The 26,875-nt window shown below is 38.4% G+C and overlaps 11 protein-coding genes and 3 long non-coding RNA genes across 14 annotated transcripts; 5 read left to right on the plus strand and 9 right to left on the minus strand.

Moving 5' to 3' along the window:
• Positions 1-509: 509 nt before the first annotated feature.
• On the minus strand, positions 510-1,338 carry LOC130691886 (large ribosomal subunit protein eL36-like). Its single transcript, XM_057514919.1, has 4 exons — positions 1,219-1,338; positions 898-1,020; positions 695-829; positions 510-637 (listed from the first exon to the last, which is right to left on the minus strand). The coding sequence occupies exons 1-4, from the start codon at positions 1,228-1,230 to the stop codon at positions 551-553; spliced, it is 357 nt and encodes a 118-aa protein (XP_057370902.1). The 5' UTR covers positions 1,231-1,338; the 3' UTR covers positions 510-550.
• An 84-nt stretch (positions 1,339-1,422) lies between these two features.
• On the plus strand, positions 1,423-2,497 carry LOC130691871 (uncharacterized). Its single transcript, XM_057514894.2, has 3 exons — positions 1,423-1,547; positions 1,691-2,068; positions 2,140-2,497. The coding sequence occupies exons 1-3, from the start codon at positions 1,492-1,494 to the stop codon at positions 2,414-2,416; spliced, it is 711 nt and encodes a 236-aa protein (XP_057370877.1). The 5' UTR covers positions 1,423-1,491; the 3' UTR covers positions 2,417-2,497.
• LOC130691878 (bcl-2-like protein 1) lies at positions 2,439-3,322 on the minus strand. The gene is made up of 2 exons (XM_057514901.2): positions 2,689-3,322; positions 2,439-2,627 (listed from the first exon to the last, which is right to left on the minus strand). The coding sequence occupies exons 1-2, from the start codon at positions 3,157-3,159 to the stop codon at positions 2,514-2,516; spliced, it is 585 nt and encodes a 194-aa protein (XP_057370884.1). The 5' UTR covers positions 3,160-3,322; the 3' UTR covers positions 2,439-2,513.
• A 409-nt stretch (positions 3,323-3,731) lies between these two features.
• LOC130691887 (zinc finger and BTB domain-containing protein 44-like) lies at positions 3,732-4,540 on the minus strand. The gene is made up of 3 exons (XM_057514920.2): positions 4,309-4,540; positions 4,141-4,254; positions 3,732-4,078 (listed from the first exon to the last, which is right to left on the minus strand). Exons 1-3 carry the CDS (start codon positions 4,408-4,410, stop codon positions 3,986-3,988), a joined length of 309 nt encoding a protein of 102 aa, XP_057370903.1. The 5' UTR covers positions 4,411-4,540; the 3' UTR covers positions 3,732-3,985.
• A 106-nt stretch (positions 4,541-4,646) lies between these two features.
• LOC130691885 (histone H3) lies at positions 4,647-5,250 on the minus strand. Its single transcript, XM_057514918.1, has 2 exons — positions 5,083-5,250; positions 4,647-5,007 (listed from the first exon to the last, which is right to left on the minus strand). The coding sequence occupies exons 1-2, from the start codon at positions 5,208-5,210 to the stop codon at positions 4,725-4,727; spliced, it is 411 nt and encodes a 136-aa protein (XP_057370901.1). The 5' UTR covers positions 5,211-5,250; the 3' UTR covers positions 4,647-4,724.
• Positions 5,251-5,492: 242 nt separating this feature from the next.
• Positions 5,493-5,804, plus strand: LOC130692220 (histone H4). Its single transcript, XM_057515297.1, has one exon. The coding sequence runs from the start codon at positions 5,493-5,495 to the stop codon at positions 5,802-5,804; it is 312 nt and encodes a 103-aa protein (XP_057371280.1).
• A 136-nt stretch (positions 5,805-5,940) lies between these two features.
• LOC130691833 (carboxylesterase 4A-like) lies at positions 5,941-9,470 on the minus strand. The gene is made up of 13 exons (XM_059497534.1): positions 9,305-9,470; positions 9,067-9,212; positions 8,793-8,945; positions 8,462-8,727; positions 8,263-8,400; positions 8,055-8,199; positions 7,873-7,971; positions 7,523-7,800; positions 7,295-7,445; positions 7,048-7,232; positions 6,836-6,980; positions 6,637-6,769; positions 5,941-6,572 (listed from the first exon to the last, which is right to left on the minus strand). Exons 4-13 carry the CDS (start codon positions 8,693-8,695, stop codon positions 6,350-6,352), a joined length of 1,731 nt encoding a protein of 576 aa, XP_059353517.1. The 5' UTR covers positions 8,696-8,727; positions 8,793-8,945; positions 9,067-9,212; positions 9,305-9,470; the 3' UTR covers positions 5,941-6,349.
• Positions 9,471-9,606: 136 nt separating this feature from the next.
• On the minus strand, positions 9,607-12,806 carry LOC130691830 (malonate--CoA ligase ACSF3, mitochondrial-like). Its single transcript, XM_057514825.2, has 9 exons — positions 12,133-12,806; positions 11,644-11,696; positions 11,106-11,581; positions 10,844-11,044; positions 10,639-10,784; positions 10,426-10,559; positions 10,252-10,363; positions 10,015-10,193; positions 9,607-9,951 (listed from the first exon to the last, which is right to left on the minus strand). The coding sequence occupies exons 1-9, from the start codon at positions 12,497-12,499 to the stop codon at positions 9,748-9,750; spliced, it is 1,872 nt and encodes a 623-aa protein (XP_057370808.1). The 5' UTR covers positions 12,500-12,806; the 3' UTR covers positions 9,607-9,747.
• A 100-nt stretch (positions 12,807-12,906) lies between these two features.
• Positions 12,907-15,662, minus strand: LOC130691832 (malonate--CoA ligase ACSF3, mitochondrial-like). The gene is made up of 8 exons (XM_057514827.2): positions 15,198-15,662; positions 14,680-15,133; positions 14,412-14,612; positions 14,199-14,344; positions 13,950-14,086; positions 13,745-13,856; positions 13,467-13,645; positions 12,907-13,403 (listed from the first exon to the last, which is right to left on the minus strand). Exons 1-8 carry the CDS (start codon positions 15,556-15,558, stop codon positions 13,194-13,196), a joined length of 1,800 nt encoding a protein of 599 aa, XP_057370810.1. The 5' UTR covers positions 15,559-15,662; the 3' UTR covers positions 12,907-13,193.
• A 395-nt stretch (positions 15,663-16,057) lies between these two features.
• LOC132088379 (uncharacterized) lies at positions 16,058-16,705 on the plus strand. The gene is made up of 4 exons (XR_009421910.1): positions 16,058-16,197; positions 16,262-16,360; positions 16,429-16,515; positions 16,575-16,705. It is a non-coding gene; the product is annotated as an uncharacterized LOC132088379 (long non-coding RNA).
• Positions 16,706-20,063: 3,358 nt separating this feature from the next.
• LOC130691891 (uncharacterized) lies at positions 20,064-20,711 on the minus strand. Its single transcript, XR_009001319.2, has 4 exons — positions 20,572-20,711; positions 20,409-20,507; positions 20,254-20,340; positions 20,064-20,194 (listed from the first exon to the last, which is right to left on the minus strand). It is a non-coding gene; the product is annotated as an uncharacterized LOC130691891 (long non-coding RNA).
• Positions 20,712-21,170: 459 nt separating this feature from the next.
• LOC130691831 (negative elongation factor B-like) lies at positions 21,171-23,723 on the plus strand. The gene is made up of 11 exons (XM_057514826.2): positions 21,171-21,569; positions 21,632-21,671; positions 21,730-21,878; positions 21,935-21,995; positions 22,056-22,177; positions 22,254-22,748; positions 22,805-22,955; positions 23,025-23,104; positions 23,162-23,263; positions 23,328-23,546; positions 23,605-23,723. Exons 1-11 carry the CDS (start codon positions 21,288-21,290, stop codon positions 23,713-23,715), a joined length of 1,812 nt encoding a protein of 603 aa, XP_057370809.1. The 5' UTR covers positions 21,171-21,287; the 3' UTR covers positions 23,716-23,723.
• On the minus strand, positions 23,070-23,717 carry LOC130691889 (uncharacterized). The gene is made up of 2 exons (XR_009001317.2): positions 23,476-23,717; positions 23,070-23,409 (listed from the first exon to the last, which is right to left on the minus strand). It is a non-coding gene; the product is annotated as an uncharacterized LOC130691889 (long non-coding RNA).
• Positions 23,724-24,396: 673 nt separating the features above from the next.
• LOC130691835 (rab-like protein 6) lies at positions 24,397-26,798 on the plus strand. The gene is made up of 8 exons (XM_057514830.2): positions 24,397-24,659; positions 24,722-24,828; positions 24,903-25,123; positions 25,184-25,324; positions 25,392-25,601; positions 25,659-25,864; positions 25,923-26,076; positions 26,144-26,798. Exons 1-8 carry the CDS (start codon positions 24,527-24,529, stop codon positions 26,658-26,660), a joined length of 1,689 nt encoding a protein of 562 aa, XP_057370813.1. The 5' UTR covers positions 24,397-24,526; the 3' UTR covers positions 26,661-26,798.
• Positions 26,799-26,875: the final 77 nt, after the last annotated feature.

A 26,875-nucleotide genomic window follows, 5' to 3' on the forward strand; every position in this document is an offset into this window, starting at 1 on the left:
AACAATATAAATTTTATGCCATGTATAAAAAACTGCTATTCCGGATTACACCAGATGTAGTTTTATCAAATAAAAAAGCTGAAATCACCTACCAACGTTAATACGATTGAAGATACGCGGTAAAGCAGTGCCATTTTGTTTAAACTAAGCCGTGTCCTGCTTCTGATATTTTCTACCCTCAACTAAATTGTATGCGGTGCAAATCCGCCTTCTACATCAGTCAGTCATGCCCATGGTAGATTGATTTTCCTTCTAAAGGAACCTTTCCAGCCAACCATGAGAAAGTGATATACCAACAACTACAGAACAGCTCTCTTGATTGCCAAGTACTTAACCAAACCAAAATGATTTTCAAAATATTATAGCCTGGATATTTTACATAAATTACCAACAAAAATTACTGGTTGAAAGAGCTAGTGTCCCTTTAATTTTAGCATCAGGTTTAGAACTCATTTGTAAAATGTGTTTTCACAGCCACTTTCACACTTGAAAATAATGACAAGAACATCTGACAATGCAAGCCTATGTATTGTTTTAACACATACACAATTTACTTGGCGGCTTGGGCTTTCCTCATCTGGGTCAAAACATTACCCAATTCTTCACGCTTCCTCTTGGCCCTCAAGTGCGTTCCCAACTAAGGTAATGACAATTGTTATAATCTTAACAACACTCAAAAATAAAAAAAACTTACTCTGCGCTTCAAGAACTTCAAGGCTCGCTTATCCTTTGAGATCTTGAGCAATTCCATGGCTCTCTTCTCATAAGGTGCATGACCAGCGACTTCCTTGACGATGTCGCGGATGAACTTGGTGTGTTTAGTGAGTTTCTACAAAACAAGAAAGCCATATACTATCAAAACGAATGCACTTCATCTTTTCGCTTATGTTAACTTACACCCTTCCTGCGTGAAGGCCTTGGCTTCTGGGGGTTCTTGGTAGTCTTGAAACCCTTCTTCAGACCAACGGCCAAATCGTAACGTGGACGGCTCTTGCTGGGAGCCTGAACCTTTGGAGCTTCCTGTGTTCCATTAAATAAAAAAGATCTGTCATGTAAACATGTACCATCGAGTTCCTAATTTTATTCAATATATCGAAAACCTTACTTCCTAATACTTCACCTTAGCTATAACCACGCACCAAATAAATGAATTTCTCACACAATACAATCTATAGATGCTACAAATTTCCAAAGATGTACTTGGATGCAATTCCTTACCTTTTCCGACATGTTTTCGAAGTGTTTCGTCGACTGGAGCGAGACTCGACGAAAAAGAACTAGAAAACAAATGAAGAACGACGAAATCAAATTGCGGCGATGCCATTTGGGTTAGGATTTGGTATCCGATGCGCATGCTTATGATTGGTATGTGGAAGCCGGCAACAGTGTATTCTAGAAAATCTATCCTTTTCTTTTGTTATTATTATTACTTCTGTATAAACTTGTCTTTATACCAAGAAAACTTTTCGTGTTCTGCAAAGAAAATAAATTATGAATTTCGACAGTTTCTTTCGTCAATTTTTCGGATTATCGCATCCTGCGAAAAGGTTTGAAATTCTTTCGATTTTCTCATGTGAGATTATTTATGGCGCTTGTGAGATACTGATGATTCAGTAGCTATCAGAAACACCAAATCAGAATGATGTTTTTAAGCTACTTTTTAGTATTGTATACTTAACTTTTTTTCCAGACCGTCTGAAGAAGGGCTTGATGAAGATTCGCGGAATTTAGGCAGTAGCGCAATGTTTCATGGCGCTCAATGGAATAGTGAACTTGATCAACTTGATAAAATAATGATCAAACTTCTAAAAGAGAGTTTTGAAAGTCTATCGATGTTCACTGATGTTCCATTACATCAAGAACACTTAGACATGCCTGTATATCCACAAGCTTCCCTTAGAGACCAAATGCTAAAGCCAGGATTTACAGACCAACCAAATAAAGAGGACTGGAAACCAGAAAGAAATATAAAAGCTGGAGTTAATGTGGATGAAACTACCAAAGATGAAAAAAATTTAGCTGTGTTGCTACCAAAAGCCAGAGAAGATGGAATGTATTATTCAACCAGGTAGAGTATCAATAAATGGTTGGTATTGTTAGTTTTGTGGCTGTCCATCTAACAGATCAATTCTTGATAAGGTCTTCAACAAACTATTTCCATAGCTCGAATGGTGCAACAGAATCAAAGTCCACAATAAATGACAGAGATGGTTGTTACAGAGATTTGACAACAAAAGAATTTAATGGAAAAAAATATGTGATGGAACGAAAACAGTGCCCTGGAGCTCCCCCACAGACAACAGAAACACTCATTAACTTGTCTAGGGAAGAATTGCCAGAATTCTTAAAAAACTGGCGAACTGATCAGGGTGTTGGAAATCAAGATATGTTTGACTTTTGGGGCTCCTTTAAATAAATAAAATTTTATTTTAATTGTATATTTTTGGAGAATAATTGTAATCATTTAAAATTAAATAAACATACAATACACATACAAGAGGAAAATTACAGGTTTAATGTGTCAGTTTATAAGTGGCAACCAGACCAATGCCCAGTCCTGTCAAAAAGAAGTACTTCCACTTGTTTGATGTAGATGTGTCACCTTCAAATTCATTGCAGATCTTAATCTATATAGAAAAAGTAGCTGTAGACTTGCTTGTAACAACTTTTAAAAAATTAAATAATTACCCAGCCTCCTTGTTGCAAGATCCATGGAGTAATTTTGTCATTTAGGTAGCTCGCAAGTATCTTGCTGACATTGCTGGATGATACAATAGGGTCTGTATGTAGCTGCTTGCTAAGTACCCATGTGAAGGCAAACAAAGTCACAATCCTCTCCCATAGCACAATAAACCCATTTTCTGCTTCAAAGAGTTCATCAGCTAATGAAGCAAATTTATCATGGCCAACACCACGAGAAAGGTCCAGTCTGTTTACTAGCTGCTGCATAGGTGACTCACAATTTGCCAACACTTCTCCAACACACGTCGACAACGTCCTATAGATTGTATCCTTTGACAAATCTATGTTTTCGCCTAATGCTTCTTTTACAATGTTGACGGCGAAAGTTGAGTTTTGTTCCAGCACGTATTCACGCGTTGACTGTGCAGTGTTGTTGCCAAGTGTTAGCCAAGTTGTTGAAGCCATGGTTTTCTTCATTAAGTAACAAGCATAAACACGCTATCGATCACGTCTAAACAATAAGAGCTGAGATCAAAATTCACGCAGTTTTGTCTGCACATTACACCATTCTAACCGTCACTATCGTACTGTTGTACTGGTCGTGCGTGTAACACACAGGAGGGTAAGAGACTGGGGCGAGAGATCGGAATGCGAGTAGTGGGTGGAGTGCTGCCATCTGCCCTAAGGATACGAGTAAAACAGTTGAGATGCCCTCAGGCAGACTTTTAATGAATGAATCTTTAAGAGAAATCTTTTGGAATGCTTGTTGGCCTTATATTACGAGTAGCTTTCCTTCTCTCAGGAAATTCTTGTATGGCCTTAGGCCCCAAGGTCGTGTCTGCCATACTACCCCTTTGTTCCTCTTACAGCACGTTAGAAGTGTAAACTCTGGAACTTTAACCGATAAACTGATTACGCTAACTTTAAATCAAAATAAAATGGAAATAAACTGATAACATATCTTGTATTACTGGAAACATAACTTAAAGTAGATTGAAATTAATTTAAAAATTTCAATCTACAAAATTCTTTGCTGCCCATCTTTACATAAAAATTATAGTAAGGATTACTTTTGTTTCACACACATATCTGGAATAAAGTTAAATGATTAAGAATTTTCCATGAGGCTGGTAACCGATGAAGCCAAAACCAAATAATCCTTTAATCACAAACAAACAAGACTGAACAGACTTCTTAGTTCAAACATTAAATAAACTGAAGATGGCTTGTACAATATTTTGTTTCAGCAAAAGTTGCTGGCAATTTGGCAAAAGACTCATAACACATTCTACTCAAATTTCACTTAACATGGTAAATGGGTAGCAATATGCGCCTTCTTTTCCCTACATGGGATCGTTGCCAAACAAATATTGCAAGAAACAAATCCTCTGATTCGCTGAAACAGAAAGCAAGAAATAAAAAGAAGCACCATATAAACAATATTAGAAAATACTTTACCTTGAACTTGTCATCCATTTGCTCATCATGTTGAAGTCTCAAATGAGTATTCAATGCATACTCTAGTTTAAAAGATGTCCCACATTTGATACACATGTAAGGACAAATCCCTGCCTGTGAATGTACAATTATGAATGAAAATACGAAATAGTGCATTAATCTTTTTACGTGGTAAAGCATGTGCCTTTTCAGAAGACTGAGAGACATGAAAAACCGTTCGCAGTTGAACATAGGGCATTCAAACTCCTCCGTTTTCGCGTTGTTGTCCATAAAGATACTTAGCTCTTGTCGGATTACAATTACAATTGTGACAACAGAAATTTAGCTGTCCAGAATCAAAATGTCGAGTTTTCGAAAATTCGAAATCCAGAAAGTAACACGTTTTAATGACGTAAGTCACTGGATGTTGCCAAATTGATTGCCAATATATGGCGACCGGACATGGCAGTTGCCATTGTTTGACGTTAGAATTTTAAAATTAGCGATCAAGATTCTTTTCATTTCAATGGTGGTCCTGAGAAGGACCGTTGTCGAAACAGCTTTCAAAGACAATGGATTTAAATTACAAAACACATTCAGGCACATTAAGCACGTTCTCCACGAATACGACGGGCAAGCTGGATATCTTTCGGCATAATTGTGACTCTTTTGGCGTGAATAGCACACAAATTGGTATCTTCAAATAAACCAACAAGATAGGCTTCTGACGCTTCTTGCAAAGCCATAACAGCTGAGCTCTGAAAACGCAAATCAGTCTTAAAGTCCTGAGCGATTTCTCGGACCAGACGCTGGAATGGCAACTTTCGAATGAGTAATTCAGTCGACTTTTGATACCGCCGGATTTCCCGAAGAGCAACGGTTCCTGGCCTGCTCAAACACCCATTCCATGACAAACACAACTATTTTTAAAAATTTAAAAAGGGCATACTGCTAATTCGCTACCTGTAACGATGCGGCTTTTTGACACCACCCGTAGCTGGGGCAGATTTACGAGCAGCTTTTGTGGCCAACTGCTTACGTGGAGCTTTACCACCAGTCGACTTACGAGCGGTCTGCTTCGTACGAGCCATCTATAACAGATAAAATTGAAGGATGTACAATATTATAAAACCGAATTAAAACACGTCAATCGCATTCCGGCTTTCTTCTGTTAATAACCTCTATTCGGACGCTATGGAGACGTGAAGGCGGAGCTTTCGGAAATAATGGGAACGATTGGTGGCTTGGTTTCAGCCAATAGAAATCCAACCGCCTCAATAAATTGTACAGACGACCTTTATTTTTACCCCAGTCTTCGCTCAGCTCTGTGCAAGTATTGTTTGAATTTTCTAATAAAAACAGTCGAATTAGAAATGACAGGCCGTGGTAAGGGAGGCAAAGGACTTGGTAAGGGAGGCGCCAAACGTCATCGTAAAGTTTTGCGTGACAACATTCAAGGTATTACTAAGCCTGCCATTCGTCGTCTTGCACGTCGTGGCGGTGTAAAACGTATTTCGGGTCTCATCTACGAAGAAACCCGTGGTGTCTTGAAAGTTTTCCTTGAGAATGTCATTCGCGATGCGGTTACTTACACCGAACATGCTAAACGCAAAACCGTCACAGCAATGGATGTGGTGTACGCTCTGAAACGTCAGGGCCGTACTCTTTACGGTTTTGGTGGTTGATCAGCTACTTCAAGAACCCGGGACAAGCTAATAAAAGTTCTTCAAATTAGTAAGTTTTTTACCAACATTTTTTGCTTTATTTTTGATTGATACAGCGTAGTATTGACATGACTGGTATTTGCGCAGTTATCCAAGATGGCGTCTCGACATTTTTATCCTCTTGTGCTTTCTCGTCTGTTTTCTTATGGATCGGCTGCAGCCATGACACCAAACGGCACTGAAGTGAATTAAATTCATCCCTCTTGCTTGATTGGATCTGCACAATTTTCTTCCAGTATACAAATTGTTTTTTATGTTTAATCTTTCAATTCGATCTTAGCGTCCCACTCGAATAATGTATTTCGGTACCTATGGATCTAATGTGATGCAGCAAATGTTATGACCAGAATACAAGTGTTTTGCTGTACAATTAATTTCCTCATTTTTCAATAGTCTCGAAGCATGTGAGTAACGTTAGGTAGAGAATAGATGAAAATGAATTTCTAAAAATGTTCAACATTTGAACAGTTTTCTGTGTGTTGTTTTCTTATAAGTGTACTGAGTAGTTAAAGTTCATCTTTTTCAATATTTGCATTGCTGACAATGGTATCATTTTTCTTATCAGTTGGATGTAATATAACAGAAATCTCCTCGTTCCAAAAACGACTTGCATCAGCTCGGTAGTCTGAATCAACAACCAAAGTTGTACCGATGCGTAAAAACAGACGGTTCTTATTGAACGGTGTCCATGAAGTTGGTATATGATCCGTAATTATCGACGTAGGGACGCTAAAAAAAGAAATTGGATATAATTTCAAATTTATGGCACCTAAATAAAGGTATTAACAAATACCCGGTTTTCGCGAAATTGGTCAACAAAGGGACGAAAACATGCTTGCTGAATTCGATATCGTCGGATGACATCAGCAAATCTTTGCCCCAAAGGTCACTAAAAATATATTGAAGATCATCTCCTTGGGCAACACCTAGAGCAATTTTAAAGCTATACTATCCAGAATAAGCCAATGAATGTTACAGAAAGTAATCGATACCGAAATCCGCGATTTCACCCTGAAGATTTACAACGCTGTATTGGCCGCGGTATTCGAAAACATAACGATAGATCGGCACGCTATGGTTTGCGAGTAGACGCGAATAACGATCCGTGCAGCGGGTGTAGAGCAAATCAGTTAAAAACTAAGGGCGAAACCGAAAATAACTTGTAGCAATGATTTTCATTACAAGTATCATTAATCACACTTGCCTCGACATATTTTGGTCTAAACTGATCCTCTTCATCTAGATCGACGTTGCGAAAATATTTACGTCGTATAGCTTTTGACAAAGATGGAAGTTTGCGATCGAATCCCGACATCATTGGTAGCAGACGGGGAAGCTGGTCTACAAAACTGTCATCGTACCGGCCGTTACTTAACGTATTCAGTGTCACTGTAACACAAATAACGGCAAATTTGCTTAAATTTAAATCAGGAAAATAAGAAGACATTTACGTCGATAAAAGAAGGCTCCTTCGTCTTTTGTTTGCCCGGTTAAAGTAGGCACGCGATGAAAAGAACCTTTTGTTAGCATATCTTCCGGATCAACCAGAATAACGACACCGTCCACCACAGGCGTGAACCTCCGAGGAAAACTATAAAACATCTTAAATAAATAACCAAATTAAAAATACAACGACAAAAGCAACGACAAAACAAGAGTGGGAGACGTAATGTACTTACATGCATATCGGTGGATTTAAGAATAATATCTTCCACAGGCACCTTGCGTAAGCAATCAACCATTTCTTTCATTCCCATCTCAGAGCATTCTACCCGTCGTGCAAGTTCCAAAGTTGCTTCTCTTGGTTTATGTTGGATGTACTCACCACACAGGGCGTTACCGGATAGAGCAATAATTCTAGAGAATAGCCCATCAGCTACAGGTGACATACCAAGCAATGTTGCTGATACTGCTCCGCTGTCTTGTCCAAACAGTGTCACCGAGTTGGTTTCTCCCCCTTTTTTCCGTACGGCAATGTTAATAATACAAAATGAATAATGGAAAAGTTTTTAATTATTAGACGTATTACCAAAAGCCGAAATGTGATCTTTAATCCAGCGTAAAGCCGCCACTTGATCCAATAGTGCCCAGTTACCTGGGGCTCGATTGTCACCACTACTCAAGAAACCTAAATAACATCATTGTTCACACAACAAACAGCGGTTAGTCAATACTACACATTATTTCAGCTGTTTTGTTTTTGTTTGCAACCTAGAGCGCCGAGGCGATATTGTACAGTAACCAGAACTATATCCTGTTCCAGTAAAAGCTTTGGGCCAAAAAAGTACGATACGCCACCTCCCGTCACAAAGGCCCCGCCGTGCAGAAAGACCATCACAGCCCGTGAACCACGAATCTGTGACTCGTGATTTTTTAAATTCTTAAAATAAAATGGGTTGTAAAATCTAAAATTACATACAGAAGGCGTATAAATGTTCAATATCAGGCAATCCTCATCTCCGACTGGTTCATTGCTTTGTAGGTTAAATTGGGGACAAAGATTTCCATCTTTTAAAGCATTGCGAATACCCGACCAAGGTTCCTCTGCTTCTGGAGGCTAATTGAATTTGGTTAGAAAGTCAAAGCGGACAATTTTTTTAGCATTCAAACACGGGTACCTGAAAACGCCTTTCTCCTATTGGTGCCTTAGCATATTTAATGCCTTTGAACGAATAATAGGATGTTTTAAAATCGACAACCTCTTTTCGACCTCGCAGTGAACCTGTTTTCGTTTTCAATACTACAGTTTCTTCATAGAAATCTTCGGTCTCCTCTTGTTCGAGACTCCAATTCGGCGCAACCATGATGCAAATCATGGACAAAATTTGGATCCACACATCAGTCGACGCCATTTGTCTTTCTTCTCACGAGAACTCTGACAAGTCTAATAATCGTTAGAAGACGTAATGTTATGTTGAGCTGTAGGAATACTTCTTCGCTGGTAAGAACCTTAACGACAACTGACTGTTCAAGAACTGTCAGTTTCTGTATTATAACACAGAATGTCGCAATACTTCACGCTACATGGAACAGTTCGTCTTTTTCCTGGTAGCCGTCCTCAAAATGATCACACTGCAGACACTGCGTGATTGCCTTGTCGGTCTCTGTCATAAATAGGAATAGAAAAAGTGAAATTTCCTTGGGTACCGGAGACCAGCTCTTCAAATATTGTTCTGGTCGAAGTCATTAATCAAATGTAACTATGGATGGGCATGGGACTTACCTTCATTAAAAATTACCAGAAACCATTCCAACTCCCTACAAACAAGCCACGGATCGGTGACGAGCTGACAACACAACGAAAGTCCGCACTTTCACTGCCATGCAATTAGAGCGCTCGAGAGCCATAACAAAGAACATGCTGTGCATCTATAAAACAGATGTTGTACTTTTGAATTTTCCAATGCTTTTAAGGAAGTATAATATAAATTCATTAAGGAGAAATGAAAAAAAAATATTACCTGAAAAGTTGGCGAGACTTGTTCCATTTCAGTCTGTCGTGTTAATTTCGTTTTAGGTCTCTGAAAACAGTCACATGAACATAGCCGAGTTTAATTATTGCCCGTGAACTATCGTTTCAAATGCTAGGAAATGAAAGATGAAACTATGAATACTACGGCCAGTAACAAGTTCGCTTTCTCAAGGGCAGAAGGTTTGTTGTCTTTTTCCCGATGAAAACGTGGATATCCTAGATCAGGCAAACTGGAATGAGAACTAGAAATAGGGTAATGTTGATACCATTTTGAAAGTTACTTTAAATCTATTTTAATGCTTTAATTTTATTATACCACCTGAAAAATGTCAACACGATAATAAACACAATTGGGAATATACAGCGAAGGCAAGCTCATGAATCACAACGCAATTGATAAAATAGTTGGCACGGTTAAAATATAATTTAAGTTTACGGAGAAGTAGGCAACGTGAACATCTGATTTACCAAATTCTTTTTGTTGATTTTGCCCATGGCATTCCGAGGTATGCTATCTACTACTTTCCAAACTGTAGGAATAGCATACGGTGCCATAGTTGCATTTTTTTTGCACCACGACTTCAGTTCGTCAACTTCCAGTTTACTGCGCTCCTTGGGAACCAAAACAGCCGCAACCTGTGAATGAAGTGCATGATTATTTTACCAAAAGAATTTTTTTTCTTGATGTACAAGTCTTACCGCTTGTCCCCATACGGGATCAGGTAAACCAACTACAGCGCAATCACTAATACGCGGATGGGCTAACAATTCTGTTTCAATTTGGAGGGCGCTAAGTTTGTGACCTCCCGATTTGATTATATCAGCAGATGCTCTTCCGAGAATTTTGTAGTAACCGTTGTTAAACTGGGCGATGTCTCCTACAAATATGATGGTAATATATATTGTTTTTGAATAATGAGGCGTTGTTTAAATTACCGGTTTTAAACCATCCATCTTTTGTGAACTCTTTCTCTGTCACATCGGGTTTGTTCCAATAACCCTGGAAAACGCTGTTACCTCGGACAAGAAGCTCACCTGAAAGTCCAGCCTGTACGTTTCGCAAATAAGTATAATCGAGATGCACGAAAATAATACAGAAAAATTTTTTACCTTGCCGGGTTCGACTTTAGTTGCTTTAGAGTTGCCTTCTGCTAGGATATCGTAGTATACTTTAGAACCATCCAAACTGGTTTTAAACTCAGCGATGCGAACACGGACACCAGGAAGAGGGAAGCCCACATGACCTTAAAAAAAAAAAAAAAAAAAAAGATAAAATGTACTACAAGCCATTCTGCGATTTCAGAGCAATATTATTTTTGTTACCAGGTCTGCGTTCTCCTTTAATGGGGTTAGATAACGCCATTCCAATCTCTGTCATTCCGTAGCGTTCCAACAGTTGATGCCCCGTAATGGATCGCCATTGATGAAAGACGGACTCCGGTAAGAGGGCCGAGCCGCTGACCATCAATCTAAAGATAAAAAGTGTGAGCATCTCCACGTTAAGCATTAAGCTTGACTTCAAAATAACCTCATCTTCGTCGAACAAGTGGCCTTGACGTACTCTTTTAGTTTAGGATTGCCCGCAAACTTGCGTTGATACTCGTTAATTAACATTGAATAAATGGTGGGTACAGCCATAAATACGGTTGGTCGTTCACTGTTTGACATGTTTACACCTAAAAGATTAGACCACACCAAACTGGCATCAAATTTCGGCAGCATTATACACCTATAGCCGAATATTAAAGAGTTTAAAGTAACCGCCCCGCAGACGATGGCACAAGCTATACCTGGCGCCAACATAGAGTGGGCAAAGAAGGGCATTAACGATTCCATGGGTGTGATACAGAGGCAAAGTGTGAAGAATTACATCAGCTGGCGACCAAGACCACGAGCTAACCAGGGAACGGACTTGGGAGTCGATATTTACGTGACTCAGTAGAACTCCTTTAGGTTTTCCTGTAGTCCCGCTGGTGTATAGAATCATGGCGTTTGCTTGCCGATAGAAATTATCAGGCATCGAAAACTCGCTTAAAAGCCCAGCCAGTGTCGAATCAATGGACGGTGGATTTGTTTCAACTCTAACACTTGAGCAAATGTTCTCAGAATTTTTTTCACCGACAGGCCGAGAAGACGACGAATCTTGACGCGACCATGTGTCATCAATAACTAATAACGGAAGGCCATTCAAGTTAGAAGACAATGATGTCATTAGCTCTACATTTGATGGGTCTGATGTGGTAATGGCCAATGAAGCTTCTGAATCCTATTAGGGATTCATGAGACTGCAGTTAGAACAAAACATAAAAAAAGGAAGAAATGTGTTACCTGGATGTAGTATGAGAGTAATGATGGCGGATGCACCGGAGAAAGAGGAACCGCTTTTCAAATGCATTCATGTAAGATATTAATGATAAGGAAGATGAGTTTAGATTAAAATCAGAAACGGTACTTTTATCGTATTTTTACTACCATAATACATTTATTTTTATGCGATCGAACGCATTTGGCAAAAATTCGGAAAAGTTACCATAGCTTAAAATTGATTGACAGTATAAGCACAGTGGAAACAAAAAATTAGAAATTTTCATTGACACAGTTTTCATGTTCCTTTGCATTGACCTTGGCCTACATCACAACTTCCTTATCTGCAATGGAATGCCTTATCAGGAACATAACAGTATTATGCAATGTATCCAAACACAAAAAATTTGTATGAATGCATCTAGCATCACATTATGCAATCTTTAATTTTTTGTGTTACAGCTACAAGGGTTCATCCCTAGTTTAACCAAATATAAATGAATTAAGGCTTACCTATGTGACCAGACGCCCAGCATGCCCATTGCGCAAGGACATATGTAACATCATTTGGGCATAGGAAAACAATTCGTTCTTGAGTTTTATTAACTCCAAGTTTTCCTTGAATCTTTCTAGCCAGCAATAAGCTTTTCCGTAAGATGTCTTGATAAGTATGGGTTCCATTTTTGTCTTTCAATGCAATTTTATTTAAATGGTTGGTTGCAATTTGAAAAACTGGTGTGATTAATTCATTTTTTTCTTCAGTTTTCCCATGAGGTATAGAACAAAATCCCCTTCTTGCAGCTCTATATAAAGTAACAGATTTGTTTGACGAAATGGAACTCAAGAAACAAATGACTGGTTTTAGGATAAGAAACGCCATTGCACAATCATCTAACGTGAATCACTGCACACGCTTTGGCGACAACTGACTACAAGAACATCACATCTGACTTCACAAATGCAAACTGTCTCGCGTCTGGTAAACAAAGTTCCTGAATTTCAGCCAAAAAATGATAGCCCAAGACCTTGAGACAATGTGGCGCTTCGCTTTCAAGGTTACACAAAAGGGTGCAAAAGTTACGTGTTACCAACCAAAATAGGTGCAAAGACTGTTTTGTAATCGCACAGCATACATACGCACATTGACTACTAAAAACAATATGCCAAGTATGCTAAGAACCTGCAGCAAATATTTAGAAATACGAATAAAAAAAGAAAAAGACTCAGACGAAATTTGGGGTAAAGAAATTTTACGGATTTCAAGGTTGTAGCTAAAGAGCAAATAGATTTAAAATCAAACATTTAATTTATTTTCGATTAATTTACATTAATTGCATCCCATTCTTCGTTCTGCGAATCAGTATAAAGCCAATCGGAGATTTACAAATATTACAAATACCACAAAGTGTTCCCATGATCCCATCCTACACCTATAAGCTTTGACTACCAAACGGTACAAATGTCATACATCAAGGCATGTATTATTGCCCGAATGTTACCGTATACGATAAGAAAAACTTAGTTTCTAACGTCTGTTGCCACACACTCCCGTGGTACTATACATAGACCAAATATTAAAGTTTGCTGGTAACCGGTTTGTCGTTGAATGCTACTTTGGCGAATTCTACCTTATTAACTTTACCTAACGCATTTCGAGGTAGTTCGGAATAAATTCGCCATTCACTTGGCACTATATAAGGTGCCATTCTTTCTTTACACCACTTTTTTAAAGCTACTAGGTCTATGCTTTTTTCAGGATTCACGAGTACGATGACAGCTGCAACCTGTAAAACAAACATAAACGCGGGCTAGACAGTTGTGAATATTCCAGTAAATTAATTTGATACCTTTTGTCCCCACGTAACATCAGGAATTCCAAATACTGTACAGTCTACTATTTCGGGATGACCAAGAAGGTGTGTTTCAATTTCAAGGGCACTTATTTTGAAGCCACCTGATTTTATTATGTCTGCAGATAAACGTCCAAGAATCTTGAAGTAACCGTTGTCGTATTGAACTGCATCTCCTGTAAAAACCTATCATTTTTAGCTTCTAGCGTTCAAATTATTTGTTTAAATCTAATAAAATTGTTTAAGTAAGAAAGACAATCTAGAAGTTGGCACACCAGTTCGAAACCATCCGTCTGCAGTGAAATCTTTCGCTGTAGCTTCCGGTTTATTCCAGTAACCATGGAAAACGTTTGGCCCTTTAATGATAAGATCACCGCTTATAACTTTCTACAAATAAAAAAATACAGTAAAGTCCTTTTATGTACGTTGTAGAAGCAACATTAACAACACAATACGATTGCCTAAATGAAGCCTTCTTACATCGTTTTTCACGTGAGATGAAAACTGCTCGTGGCTTGTTTCGAATAACACTTGATAATTTGCTTTAGCTCCAAGCGAAGAGGGTTGAAATTCAACTAGTCTGATACTGACCCCTGGCGATGGAACCCCGACGTAGCCTTAGGAAAAAAAAACATAAATTAATTAGAAATTGCTTACGCTTGACAAGGAATTGCTAGATGCCATAGGACTGTTGATCATGTTCAAATGATTTCGGTACCAACCACTCACCGGCACGTCTCTCTCCATCTAAGGGAATCGACAAAACTGAACCAATTTCTGTCATTCCATAACGTTCTACAATTTCGAGTCCTGTTGCCGCTTTCCATTTATGAAACACTGGTTCAGGGAGAGCCGCAGACCCGCTAATCATTACCCTACGTGGAAATAGTTCAATCTGTTATGTTATCGTTTTATTTACCGTTTGAATACAGTAAGTTGTACCTGATGCTGTTGGAGATGCTCGCTTTCACATATTCTCTTGTCCGGGGATTATCCCCAAAAGCAGTATCATGATGTGCAAGTAGCTTGCTGTACATGGTGGGTACTCCCATGAAGATAGTCGGTTTCTGCTCTCGATTCACATTAGTGTTTAGGAAATGATCCCAAATTGTTTTGGAATCAAATTTAGGCAGCATAATACAACTAAATCATGTATCAACAGAAGACTACTCCTTAATGGATATTAATGAATTCTTTCCCAAATTGATACCTGGCTCCAACATAGAGAGGGCACAGCAGAGCATTTACGACCCCGTGGGTATGATGAAGCGGGAGTGCATGGACTATGACATCTTTTTTGGTCCACTGCCACACCTCGATTAGCATGCGTACTTGAGCATTGATGTTTCTATGACTCAATAGAACTCCTTTCGGTTTCCCAGTAGTTCCGCTAGTGTATAACATCATCGCATCAGAATCGCGATAGAAATTAATGGATTTTGTGCCACTGAGGATGGATTCTAGTTGGGAGGGCAAACACTTTTCATTTGTTTCCTGTTGCCATGATTCTTCAAGAATTAACGATTGAATTTCATTTCCAACTGTTTTTTTAAGTGCAGAAAGCAACTCTGAATGACTTTGAGATGCAATCAATAATGCAGCACTACAGTCCTTTAAATAGTAACCTAATAAAGAAGGGGGATGTACAGGACTGAGTGGTACAGCTGTAATATAAATAATAATGATCACTTTAAGAGAACAATATTCTCATTCCAGTAATATAAATACCAATGTGACCAGCAGCCCAACAGGCCCATTGGGATACGACATAAGTGGAATCATTTGGGCAGAGAAATCCAATTCTTTCTTGACTCTTTCCTGTACCAACAGTGTCATTTATGAGGGTTGACAGCCTAACGGCTTTTAGCAACACATCCAAATAGGTGTGGGAACCATAGTTGTCTTTTATTGCAACTCTATCCAAATGTTGTAGAGCAATGTGATGAGCAGGAACTACATCATTGTCATTCATTATGATTTTTTTTCTGCCTTGAGTACCTGCATAATTGACCGAGTACGACCAATTACGATGGGTTATTGAAAGAACAATGGATCTTAATGACTTCAGGAAAACAAGACGCATCGCCATATTATTGTAAATAACAATGACTTTCAGGATAACATTTAAACATTGAAAGTTTTAACTTTACAAGTAAAGATGGATTTTCACTAATAAGAATATTAATTAACCTGTGCAACCTTTGAGTTACGTGAAGGATATGGCAATCCGTTTTACCACCCCCAAAACAAGTATTGTTATTATTTCTGTTTTACTGCTATCACCATCTACCGGTCACTTTCTAGTAAATTCTCAAAGTCAGTTTTTACAGCTATGGCCATCTAGCGGCCAGATTCCTATTTAACTTTCTCATTCATTCCTTCAGACATGGATTGGATATGGTTACTTGAACACTGGATTTGCAAATGCAGTACAGCTGACTTATGTTTCACATGGTCAGTTGGAGATTTCCCAGGCAAAATTTCTAGTAACTCAACATTTGGTAACATCTTTACTATAATTTTATTCAGTATCCTGCATGTCTCATTAATTAAGATTTAAATCCTTTTATAGATTGTCACATCAGTGAGCAAGGTTTAGTTTAGGGATTGAGAGCCCTCAGTGACTATAACACCTAGCCCATATTCAAATTGTAGCACTTGATTGCTGCCACTGATTCTTCAAAATGCCTATCTTGTATAGTTGTATGTAATGCTTGACAGCCAAATGGTACTCCGACGTCACATAAATATCAATTGTTTACTTTATTTACATTTATTAAAAATTTTTGAAGGAATGATTTAAACAAATGCCAAAGGTGAGACATGCTGGATAAGCTTGATATGAATGTGTAGACGTAGTTTTGGAATGCAGCGGTGAAGCCGGCTGTTGGGTAAAACTTCATTAAAATTTTGTTTCAATTCAATATGTTTCAGTTACTATTTGTGTGATTACGCAAAGGATTGCGCCATCCAGGCAATGTGGATATTCTGCCATGTACATAATAAACCGAGGATTCTTCGTCAACATGCAAGATGTTACTCCCTGGTAATGCTTTTCTGCTGAGTTTGTTTAGTTTTCTAATTTAAACTTTAATGTTGTATTAGTAAACTACTGTTGGCAGAAAAGCTGATACATTGGGAAAACGGTTATGGCAAGTGCGATGAATACATCACCATAGGGTCAGTTGTCTTGCCTTCACAATTGCAACAAAGATGAATCATGGAGTCAGAAACATTAAAAGGTGAACTATTTTAAATTTTTTAATTGTTTTAATTGGTGTATCGCTAAGTGCTGATACATGTGTAGAACATGCTGAAATTCATGTCATCCTGGATAGGACTAAAAAAAACGAGCTTTATCCACGAAGCAGCTCATTAATCATGTCCCAAACGATTGTCTGCGTCAGCCAGCAATCTTTCAATGGCTAACAAGCATTTAATAGTTTTGAAAATCGCGGTTTGCACTCCCTAAGGCGACATTCTTTAATCCTCACCTGTAAATAGATTTGAGTGCAACCATTTCTATTCTGAACTTTCGCCTACGAAATTCTTTTTCCATAAAATCAGGTGATATGATGTTATAATGGAAATTGTTGCCAAGACTGCCGAGACCAGGTACATTGTTTACCTTAACGTTTAGTGATCAAAACAACCAACTTTGTAACTTATCTGTTTTTTATGGTGCATGGAACGTCCAACCGGAAAGCCCATGGAAGATCTCTGTGTCCAACACGAAGGGTTCTTCGAAACTTTCGTATTCAAGTTTTGGCTATGGTGATCATTTGCAACTGCATAGCCTTTAGAAGCTCATGCCAGGAATCTACAGGAATATGGCAGATGATGAATTTATGTACCATGTAAGCAACATCGATAAGAACGTCTTATGCTTATCTATGTTTTATTTTCTTAATTTAGATTAATAGCAATAGTGAACTTGCGAACGTTTCTGGTTGGGATGTGATGACGAAAAGTTATAATAATTTGAAGTACGGAATTGAATTTCTCTCCATCAGTCGCCTGGGTATTCCCGCGTATTACGGTATTAATTATTTAAAAATTGAAGTGCATATCTGGGCTCCCTTCCTTTCCGTAGCCCCGTTTCCCCTTGACTCGTAATAAGCCCGTAGGGGGTCATGCCCCTACTGTACGGTATATATAAAAACAACATATACCGAGGTTTGGAGGGCTCTGGCCGGAAAGGGGACGTGGGGTGCCGCTTAGTCCGATGATGTGTTCACGGAGGGCTCTGTGGCTACCCACAAATCCGAACTAAAGGTTAATCGCTCCTGTAAAAATGTTCCAAATCTTCAGCTCTTCTTCCGGCTTCTCTTAGCCAATCACCGGGTAATCTCCCCGGTGGGTCAACAAGGCAGTGTCTCCCCCTGCCTGGGTTGACGGCAACTTTTGAAAGGGCTATTGTGCCTTTTTAAAGTTGCAAAAATAATTGTAATGTGCAGAGAATTGTCAATAAAATTTTTTTTATAAAAAATTTTTTGCAAAATTTGTTTCTTTCATTGTCTGTGTTCGCTGTGTTCATCCGTTACATTTATCAACTTTGTTTTGTTTAGCTTGCACAATTTACCATTATTGTTTATTCCACCTTTTTAAGATAAGCATTGTTTCCATTCGTTTATCATTTATCTGTAAGCATTCAATTATTATCCAGGGATCGAACACTGGATGTTCGGCATACAGCGCCCATGCTCTACCAATGAGCCATGAATCATATGATAAGAGGTTGGCTTTTTTCTAGTCACTTGCGGACTTGCATTTACACTTAGAATAAAACGGAAATGCAATATTTTTTCATATATTTATTCTGCTTCATTTATATACATCTACTGAGGTTTGAACCCTGGGTAATAGATATCGCATCTAAAGGCTCTACCACAAAGCTATGGACCTTAAGGAAGCAATAGACAGATAAACATATAGTCGTGAAAGACTGCATAAACATCCTAGACGATAAAATATGATATGCGATAATGAAATATTTAGATATATCTCGTGGCTCAATGTTAGAGCATCGGCGTTGCACGCTGAATGTCTGGGGATCGATTCCCATGCGAGTAAAATAAAATACAAACAACAAATTAAAATACACAGTACAAAATTACTTGAGAAAATATCCAGTTATTACACGTTATTCCTTGAATCTAATTCAAAGAATGTAATAAATAACAACTGAATACTTACAGATAAACCTAGGGAAACAATGCTTACCATCAAAGGTAGCATAAACAATGATGGTGAATGTGCAAGCTAAACAAAACAAAGTTGATAAATGTAACGGATGAACACAGCGAACACAGACAATGAAAGAAACAAATTTTGCAAAAAATTTTTTATAAAAAAAATTTTATTGACAATTCTCTGCACATTACAATTATTTTTGCAACTTTAAAAAGGCACAATAGCCCTTTCAAAAGTTGCCGTCAACCCAGGCAGGGGGAGACACTGCCTTGTTGACCCACCGGGGAGATTACCCGGTGATTGGCTAAGAGAAGCCGGAAGAAGAGCTGAAGATTTGGAACATTTTTACAGGAGCGATTAACCTTTAGTTCGGATTTGTGGGTAGCCACAGAGCCCTCCGTGAACACATCATCGGACTAAGCGGCACCCCACGTCCCCTTTCCGGCCAGAGCCCTCCAAACCTCGGTATATGTTGTTTTTATATATACCGTACAGTAGGGGCATGACCCCCTACGGGCTTATTACGAGTCAAGGGGAAACGGGGCTACGGAAAGGAAGGGAGCCCAGATATGCACTTCAATTTTTAAATAATTAATACCGTAATACGCGGGAATACCCAGGCGACTGATGGAGAGAAATTCAATTCCGTACTTCAAATTATTATAACTTTTCGTCATCACATCCCAACCAGAAACGTTCGCAAGTTCACTATTGCTATTAATCTAAATTAAGAAAATAAAACATAGATAAGCATAAGACGTTCTTATCGATGTTGCTTACATGGTACATAAATTCATCATCTGCCATATTCCTGTAGATTCCTGGCAGGAGCTTCTAAAGGCTATGCAGTTGCAAATGATCACCATAGCCAAAACTTGAATACGAAAGTTTCGAAGAACCCTTCGTGTTGGACACAGAGATCTTCCATGGGCTTTCCGGTTGGACGTTCCATGCACCATAAAAAACAGATAAGTTACAAAGTTGGTTGTTTTGATCACTAAACGTTAAGGTAAACAATGTACCTGGTCTCGGCAGTCTTGACAACAATTTCCATTATAACATCATATCACCTGATTTTATGGAAAAAGAATTTCGTAGGCGACAGTTCAGAATAGAAATGGTTGCACTCAAATCTATTTACAGGTGAGGATTAAGGAATGTCGCCTTAGGGAGTGCAAACCGCGATTTTCAAAACTATTAAATGCTTGTTAGCCATTGAAAGATTGCTGGCTGACGCAGACAATCGTTTGGGACATGATTAATGAGCTGCTTCGTGGATAAAGCTCGTTTTTTTTAGTCCTCTCCAGGATGACATGAATTTCAGCATGTTCTACACATGTATCAGCACTTAGCGATACACCAATTAAAACAATTAAAAAATTTAAAATAGTTCACCTTTTAATGTTTCTGACTCCATGATTCATCTTTGTTGCAATTGTGAAGGCAAGACAACTGACCCTATGGTGATGTATTCATCGCACTTGCCATAACCGTTTTCCCAATGTATCAGCTTTTCTGCCAACAGTAGTTTACTAATACAACATTAAAGTTTAAATTAGAAAACTAAACAAACTCAGCAGAAAAGCATTACCAGGGAGTAACATCTTGCATGTTGACGAAGAATCCTCGGTTTATTATGTACATGGCAGAATATCCACATTGCCTGGATGGCGCAATCCTTTGCGTAATCACACAAATAGTAACTGAAACATATTGAATTGAAACAAAATTTTAATGAAGTTTTACCCAACAGCCGGCTTCACCGCTGCATTCCAAAACTACGTCTACACATTCATATCAAGCTTATCCAGCATGTCTCACCTTTGGCATTTGTTTAAATCATTCCTTCAAAAATTTTTAATAAATGTAAATAAAGTAAACAATTGATATTTATGTGACGTCGGAGTACCATTTGGCTGTCAAGCATTACATACAACTATACAAGATAGGCATTTTGAAGAATCAGTGGCAGCAATCAAGTGCTACAATTTGAATATGGGCTAGGTGTTATAGTCACTGAGGGCTCTCAATCCCTAAACTAAACCTTGCTCACTGATGTGACAATCTATAAAAGGATTTAAATCTTAATTAATGAGACATGCAGGATACTGAATAAAATTATAGTAAAGATTTACCAAATGCTGAGTTACTAGAAATTTTGCCTGGGAAATCTCCAACTGACCATGTGAAACATAAGTCAGCTGTACTGCATTTGCAAATCCAGTGTTCAAGTAACCATATCCAATCCATGTCTGAAGGAATGAATGAGAAAGTTAAATAGGAATCTGGCCGCTAGATGGCCATAGCTGTAAAAAAGAAAAAAAAGGCCAAAATTTTTTTTTTTTTTGGGTAAAAAGGATTGCCATATGCCACAAAAACCAACGGAAATTTTCCCAATGATTTTGATTTTAGAAAAGGCATTTTCCTCGTATTTTTTCCATTAGAGTCAATCGGGGTCGATCGCTAGATATTAAGCACGTTCGTTATAGTTTCAAAAGGCAACGCTGTATTCAACTGTCAACACAAAATTTGTTTGGAAATTTATCCCAACTGCACAAAAACACGAAAACAAACAGTGCTTCGGGATATTATACTTGAATTAAAGTTGGTGTTACATCTACAATCATGAGTCGCAATGTCCCGTCCGGTGCAGTGCCGAATTCTACTCAAGCTGCTGGTTCCGCTTCCGTTGCAGCACCTTCAAGCACTGCATCTGGTCTTGAAGTCCTCGGTATTCCAGGGGGAACCTTTCTCCGAGAAGCATTAACTTCGTGCAGTGATCCACTTCAGGCCATTGAAGAATTCCAAGTTGAAAATGGAATCCTTTTGCCTTCGTTAAGACCAATGATGCCCCTTTTGGATTTACATGGAGTTAAACGACTGGATTTTCATATATCTGTCATGGAGGTTTCTTGTATAATCTAGTTTGTTAAACAGCAATTTTGTTTTAACATATTGTTTGGTGTAAGGCTCTTCGAGAAAAACTTTTAGCCCAAATTGCTGATTTAGGTAAACATCTTGTGGATTTTATAATCAATATGAAATTCTAATTAGCTGATTAATTTAGGTCAAAAAGAGGGAAAAGATAAAGATAAAAAGTTAAAAGAATTGCTTAACAAAAGCTTTCTTGTTGTAAAAACCAAAGCTCTCCGACCAGTTGTTATGGCAGTCATGAAGCATCTTTCTCATGTGGATGACAAATATCTCAAAGTTTTGGTAACTGACTTTGTCATGCCATTCAGATTTGAAAATCAATTAATGATTTCTCTCAGGTAAAAGACAAAGAACTCTATGATGATTGTGATACTGTGGTTAAGAGGCAAATGTGGAAAGGTATCATTACTCATTTAGCTAAAATAGCTGTATCTCTCATTTTTAAAATTAAATATCTAGACAACCAATCCCTTTTTGGTGATGAAGTATCACCCCTGCTCAGCCAGTATATCAAAGAAAAGGAGCAACTTCTTTTTGATCAAAATAATCTTACAAATTTGTTTTTCCTACCATCTCCAAAGGTAGAAATTCCTTTCGTTGGAACTATTGGAATCGATGTGAAAATCATTTAAATACTGATAATTACCAAAAATTTAGGTTCGCCGTCAAGGAGAAGTCGTCCAGAAACTCGCACACATGATTGGGAATAACGTTCGACTTTACGACATGGTTTTACAGTTTTTACGGACACTCTTTTTGCGCACGCGAAACGTTCATTACTGTACCTTGCGCGCCGAGCTGCTCATGGCTCTCCATGAAACTGAAGTGCAGGAGATTACTAATGTGGATCCATGCCACAAGTTTACTTGGTGCGTGGACGCTTGTATCAGAGAACGCAATGTCGACACAAAGCGTTCACGAGAGATTCAGGCATTTCTTGACGGTATCAAAAGTGGTCAAGAGCAAGTTCTTGGGGATCTATCGATGATGCTTTGTGATCCCTATGCTGTCCATTTCTTGGCCACTTCGTCTTTAAAAATTTTGCATAACCTGGTCGTGTCAGAGAGCCTCCCTCGGGAACACCATATTCTGCTTTTATTGTTACGCATGCTTGCTCTTGGACTAAGTGCATGGCAAATGATCGATTCACAGGTTGGCAGGGATTCAAAAGCCGTCGTTCATAATTAATTCTTTAAAATCTTGCATAGGAATTTCGTGAACCACGACTTGATTCTCAAGTTGTCACTAAGTTCCTTCCAGCTCTCATGTCGCTGATGGTGGACGACCAAGTCCGATCTCTAAATGCAAAATTACCCAGTGATGAGCGGGAATCGGCTCTGACAGTTATTGAACATTCAGGTATTCAAGGAGAATTCCTTAGTTTACTGCAAATTTGCATTACTTAAGTCAAAAATAATGATAAAATAGGTCCACCTCCTGATGCCTTCCAAGCATACATTTCAGAAAGTAGTGTTCCTTGTGTACTGGCGATGTATTATACCCTGCAGGTATCGAAATTGCTTGAGGATCAGAAATGGCTTAATACATCAACTTCTTGGTTTCAGGTTGCAAGGAGTAGAGACAAAGTGGCTCTAACGCGTGTGCTAGGCACGCTGGCTGTAGGACATGGTGAAAGATCATTTGAAGATCCCTTCCTCCACACTTTGGTAAAATCTTCTAGCCATATTAAGTTTTGGGATCCATCAATAAATAATTTCGTTTGGGTATTAGGTTGCTCATCTTATCCCAATGCAGGATGAATTTGTCAATGAAATGTTCTGTACAGTTGTTTTTGATGAATTTTTCTTCACTTCTATTGGCAAGGAAAATGTTGTCAGACATCTAACCAAACTGGTGTGGTATATTCACCATAAGCTACCTGCAGCTCGGCTTAATACCCTCATGAAGGCACTTCAACCCAATTCTCAATCCCCTGAAATTATGCATCAGGTATAATCATTCACCGACAACATATTTACAGTATGAATCATTGACTTTCTGCAATTAGGTCTACAAGCAATTGGAGCAAAGAATTGAATCTTACCAAGTGAATCCCACCCAGGGAGTTCACAATGAAGATTCTGTCTTGATGAATGTACCTACTCCAATGTCAATATAGAATAAAAATGACAGTGTGTATTGGTCGGACAAAGAAATAGATTTAATGATGATTTTATTGGTAATAGAGTTCCAAATTCATTCCATCATGAATCTCATCTATAAAGAATAAAGTTAATTGTGATATAGTAAACAAGAAAACTAGGGGCCTGTACTTACAATCTTCTAGTTTGATGTGGTCCTTGTAAATGGTATACCACTTCTTTAAGACGATCTTCTCCCATCTAGTACCAGTTTGTGCGGCAATCAATTTTTTCAAATCGCCGATAGTGTCGTCAGGATTGCACTTGACTCTAACTTTCTTGCCCAGACGATCGTTACAGGTGATTTCAATCATCTCTGAGATTGTTAGTGAATCAACTAACTTTAGGAAATTGATTTGTAATTATGTGAATTTGGGGCCCACTCGACACATTTAACCTACGTGTTTTGACAGACAGAACAGAATGTGCGTAAGCTGCAGAAGACGATGCTAGCAGTGTTGCCTTTCGAATACAGTTCGAATTTTTAATGAAATATTTTGTTGTAAAAATTTAAATGAAAGAAACAAATCCAATATATCGAAAAATCTGTTGAACTTGAAGGTACAAGTTTTCCACTGTAATATGCTATTGGATAGTTCGATAAAATTTACTTACGTAGATCGAAACGTTACAGCTTCAGCCTTCAGCAATCTTCCTCGTCTTCTGCTTTACTTTGTTTACCAATTCTTTCGCATTCCCGTATCGTACTGTAGCTTATACGTTTGCGTTTCTAGAAGACCGACCAATCTGCCTATTTAAAAATAGTGAGTAAGATTTCAATTAAGTGCAATGTTTTCGGCCTTAAGAAAGCTAACAGCAGGAAACAACAAGAATGAAGTTAATGGAAAAAGCCCAACTGGAGGTCATCAGACTATGCATGCATCTCTACAAAAGAAATTTGCCAAAGGAGTACATTACAATAGTAGGACCCTGTGAGATGTTTAGCACAAAATGATCCTTTACTTAAATCAACATTTTTAACAGTGAAAATAATTATACGTGGAGATAGAAATGTAGGTAAATCATGCCTATTTCAGAGGCTTCAAGGCAAGCCTTTTGTAGAAAATTACGATCCAACACAAGAAATACAGGCAAGTTTCTTCAACCACAAGAGTTTTGTAAAATATCCATCAGTTTTAATTTGGAACAGTTATACTTAATGTAGGTTGCCAGCATACAGTGGAGTTATAAGGCAACTGATGACATAGTTAAAGTAGAAGTATGGGATGTTGTGGACAAGGGAAAAAAGAAAAAACCTTTAGAAGGCTTGAAACTCAATACTACTCCTACATCTCTCACTGAGGAACCAGCTTTAGATGCTGAGTTTCTTGATGTTTATAAAGGAACTCATGGAGTAATTTTAATGCTAGACATCACCAAACAATGGTGAGGATAGGAATAGTTCAACAATCACAAGCCCTAATTAATACATACCTTCATTAAAAGGACCTTTGATTACGTAAAGCGCGAACTTCCTAAAATTCCAGCCACCATTCCTGTTATGGTACTTGCAAACCACCGAGATATGGGACACCATCGATGTGTCTCTGAAGACGACGTAAAATTTTTCGTGGAAAGCCTAAATCGGTTAGAAAAATCTCTGAAAATAAGCCATGAGTTTAAACACTTTTTAAATTACCGAATTGCAATTCAGGAGTAAAACTGATGCCCAGATCCGATTCGGCGAAAGATCGATGAGAAATAGCTTCGGCCTGAAGCTTCTTCATAAATTTTTCAACTTACCATTTCTAGCTTTACAGCGCGATTCTCTTCTTAAACAGTTAGAGACGAATGGACAGGAAATGGCTTTGACCAACGAAGAACTTGATCTCTATTTGGAGACTGATGATGCTAGCTATGACAGGTGCGTTTGGCAATGGTTGTTTTCGATCCTATTGTTATGACGATCCTATCGCGACAGGTTTCTAGATCTTCTTACTCAAAAGCGACGCCAGACTGCTGATTCTCTGAGCGCAGCAGCAACTTCGAATGCGCTACAAGCTCCTGTCCCTAACGCACCAAAACAAGTATCAGCCAATCCAATTCAAGTCGCCACACCTAAAGTAGAAATCGCAAAACCTCCTTCCGTGGAACCCAAAACATCGGGCCAAATTACAGCGGTGAATGGTAAGCCTTGGACGATTTTGAGGTGGGAAATCGAATTGAGTATGACCTTCAATTACAGGCGATTCTGTGAAAAAAGATAGCGAATTTTCCAGCGTCGAGGATTTTGTTGTTGAAGGAGATGATGGCGAGCAAGGTATGGGTTTCCTCTCGTCAGTCGAAGAAACATCTAGTGCCCCAACCAAAGGAGTTGCAGTAGAACCAGAATCAGATAGGTAAAAGATAAAGTATGTTTAAAAATTGAAAGCGTAGAAGATACTAATTGTTCAAGAATTTTCAAAGCGATGCCGAAAAAGAAGGCAACCCAATGGTAATGGGTTTCCAGGATGAAATCGACGATGAGGATTACTTACGGCCATCTGATTTTGGAAATCCTGTAGCGCAAATTTCGGATTCTTCTGATGATGAACTATCAGTTCCTGGGCCCAATAAAAAAGAATCCTCTGTTTCTAAAGCAAGTCGGACACTTGAGAACGTGACGATCAAAGATGATCTAGACGATTGGCTCAACGGTGGAGATGAAACATTGTCAGCTACAAAATTTAAAGCGCCTTCACCAGCCAGTACAAGAGATGATGCAGTACCTATTAATAGAAAGATTACTGAAAAAAAGACAGAAGTTATTTTGTTCGAGGAGTCTTCCATAGAATTAACTGGGAAGAGTAAAAGAACAAAGGAAAAGAAAGGCAAACGAAAATCCAAGAGATCGTCAACGGAAGAGCGCACGTCGAGCAGTCCTGTTCACGATACAAATGCTGTTGGAGAATCACGGTCATTTAACGACTATGAAGAACTCTAATGAAACTCGCTTTTTAAAAATCATAATTATCTAATCATTCAGACCATAATGTCAATTTGTTTTCCCCCTTTTTAAGTTAAATGGTGTACAAGGTATATTGTGTCCTCAAGCTTTCTAAATGAAAAAAAAAGAAAAATTTATTGATTAAAACTATCATTTATTTTTTAGTTTAAGCCCTAAAAAAAGTTCACTTAATGACCGCCCAACAAATGCAT

The sequence above is a fragment of the Daphnia carinata genome, chromosome 1 (genome assembly GCF_022539665.2).
Source record: "Daphnia carinata strain CSIRO-1 chromosome 1, CSIRO_AGI_Dcar_HiC_V3, whole genome shotgun sequence".
In the NCBI taxonomy this organism is placed as follows: domain Eukaryota; kingdom Metazoa; phylum Arthropoda; class Branchiopoda; order Diplostraca; family Daphniidae; genus Daphnia; species Daphnia carinata.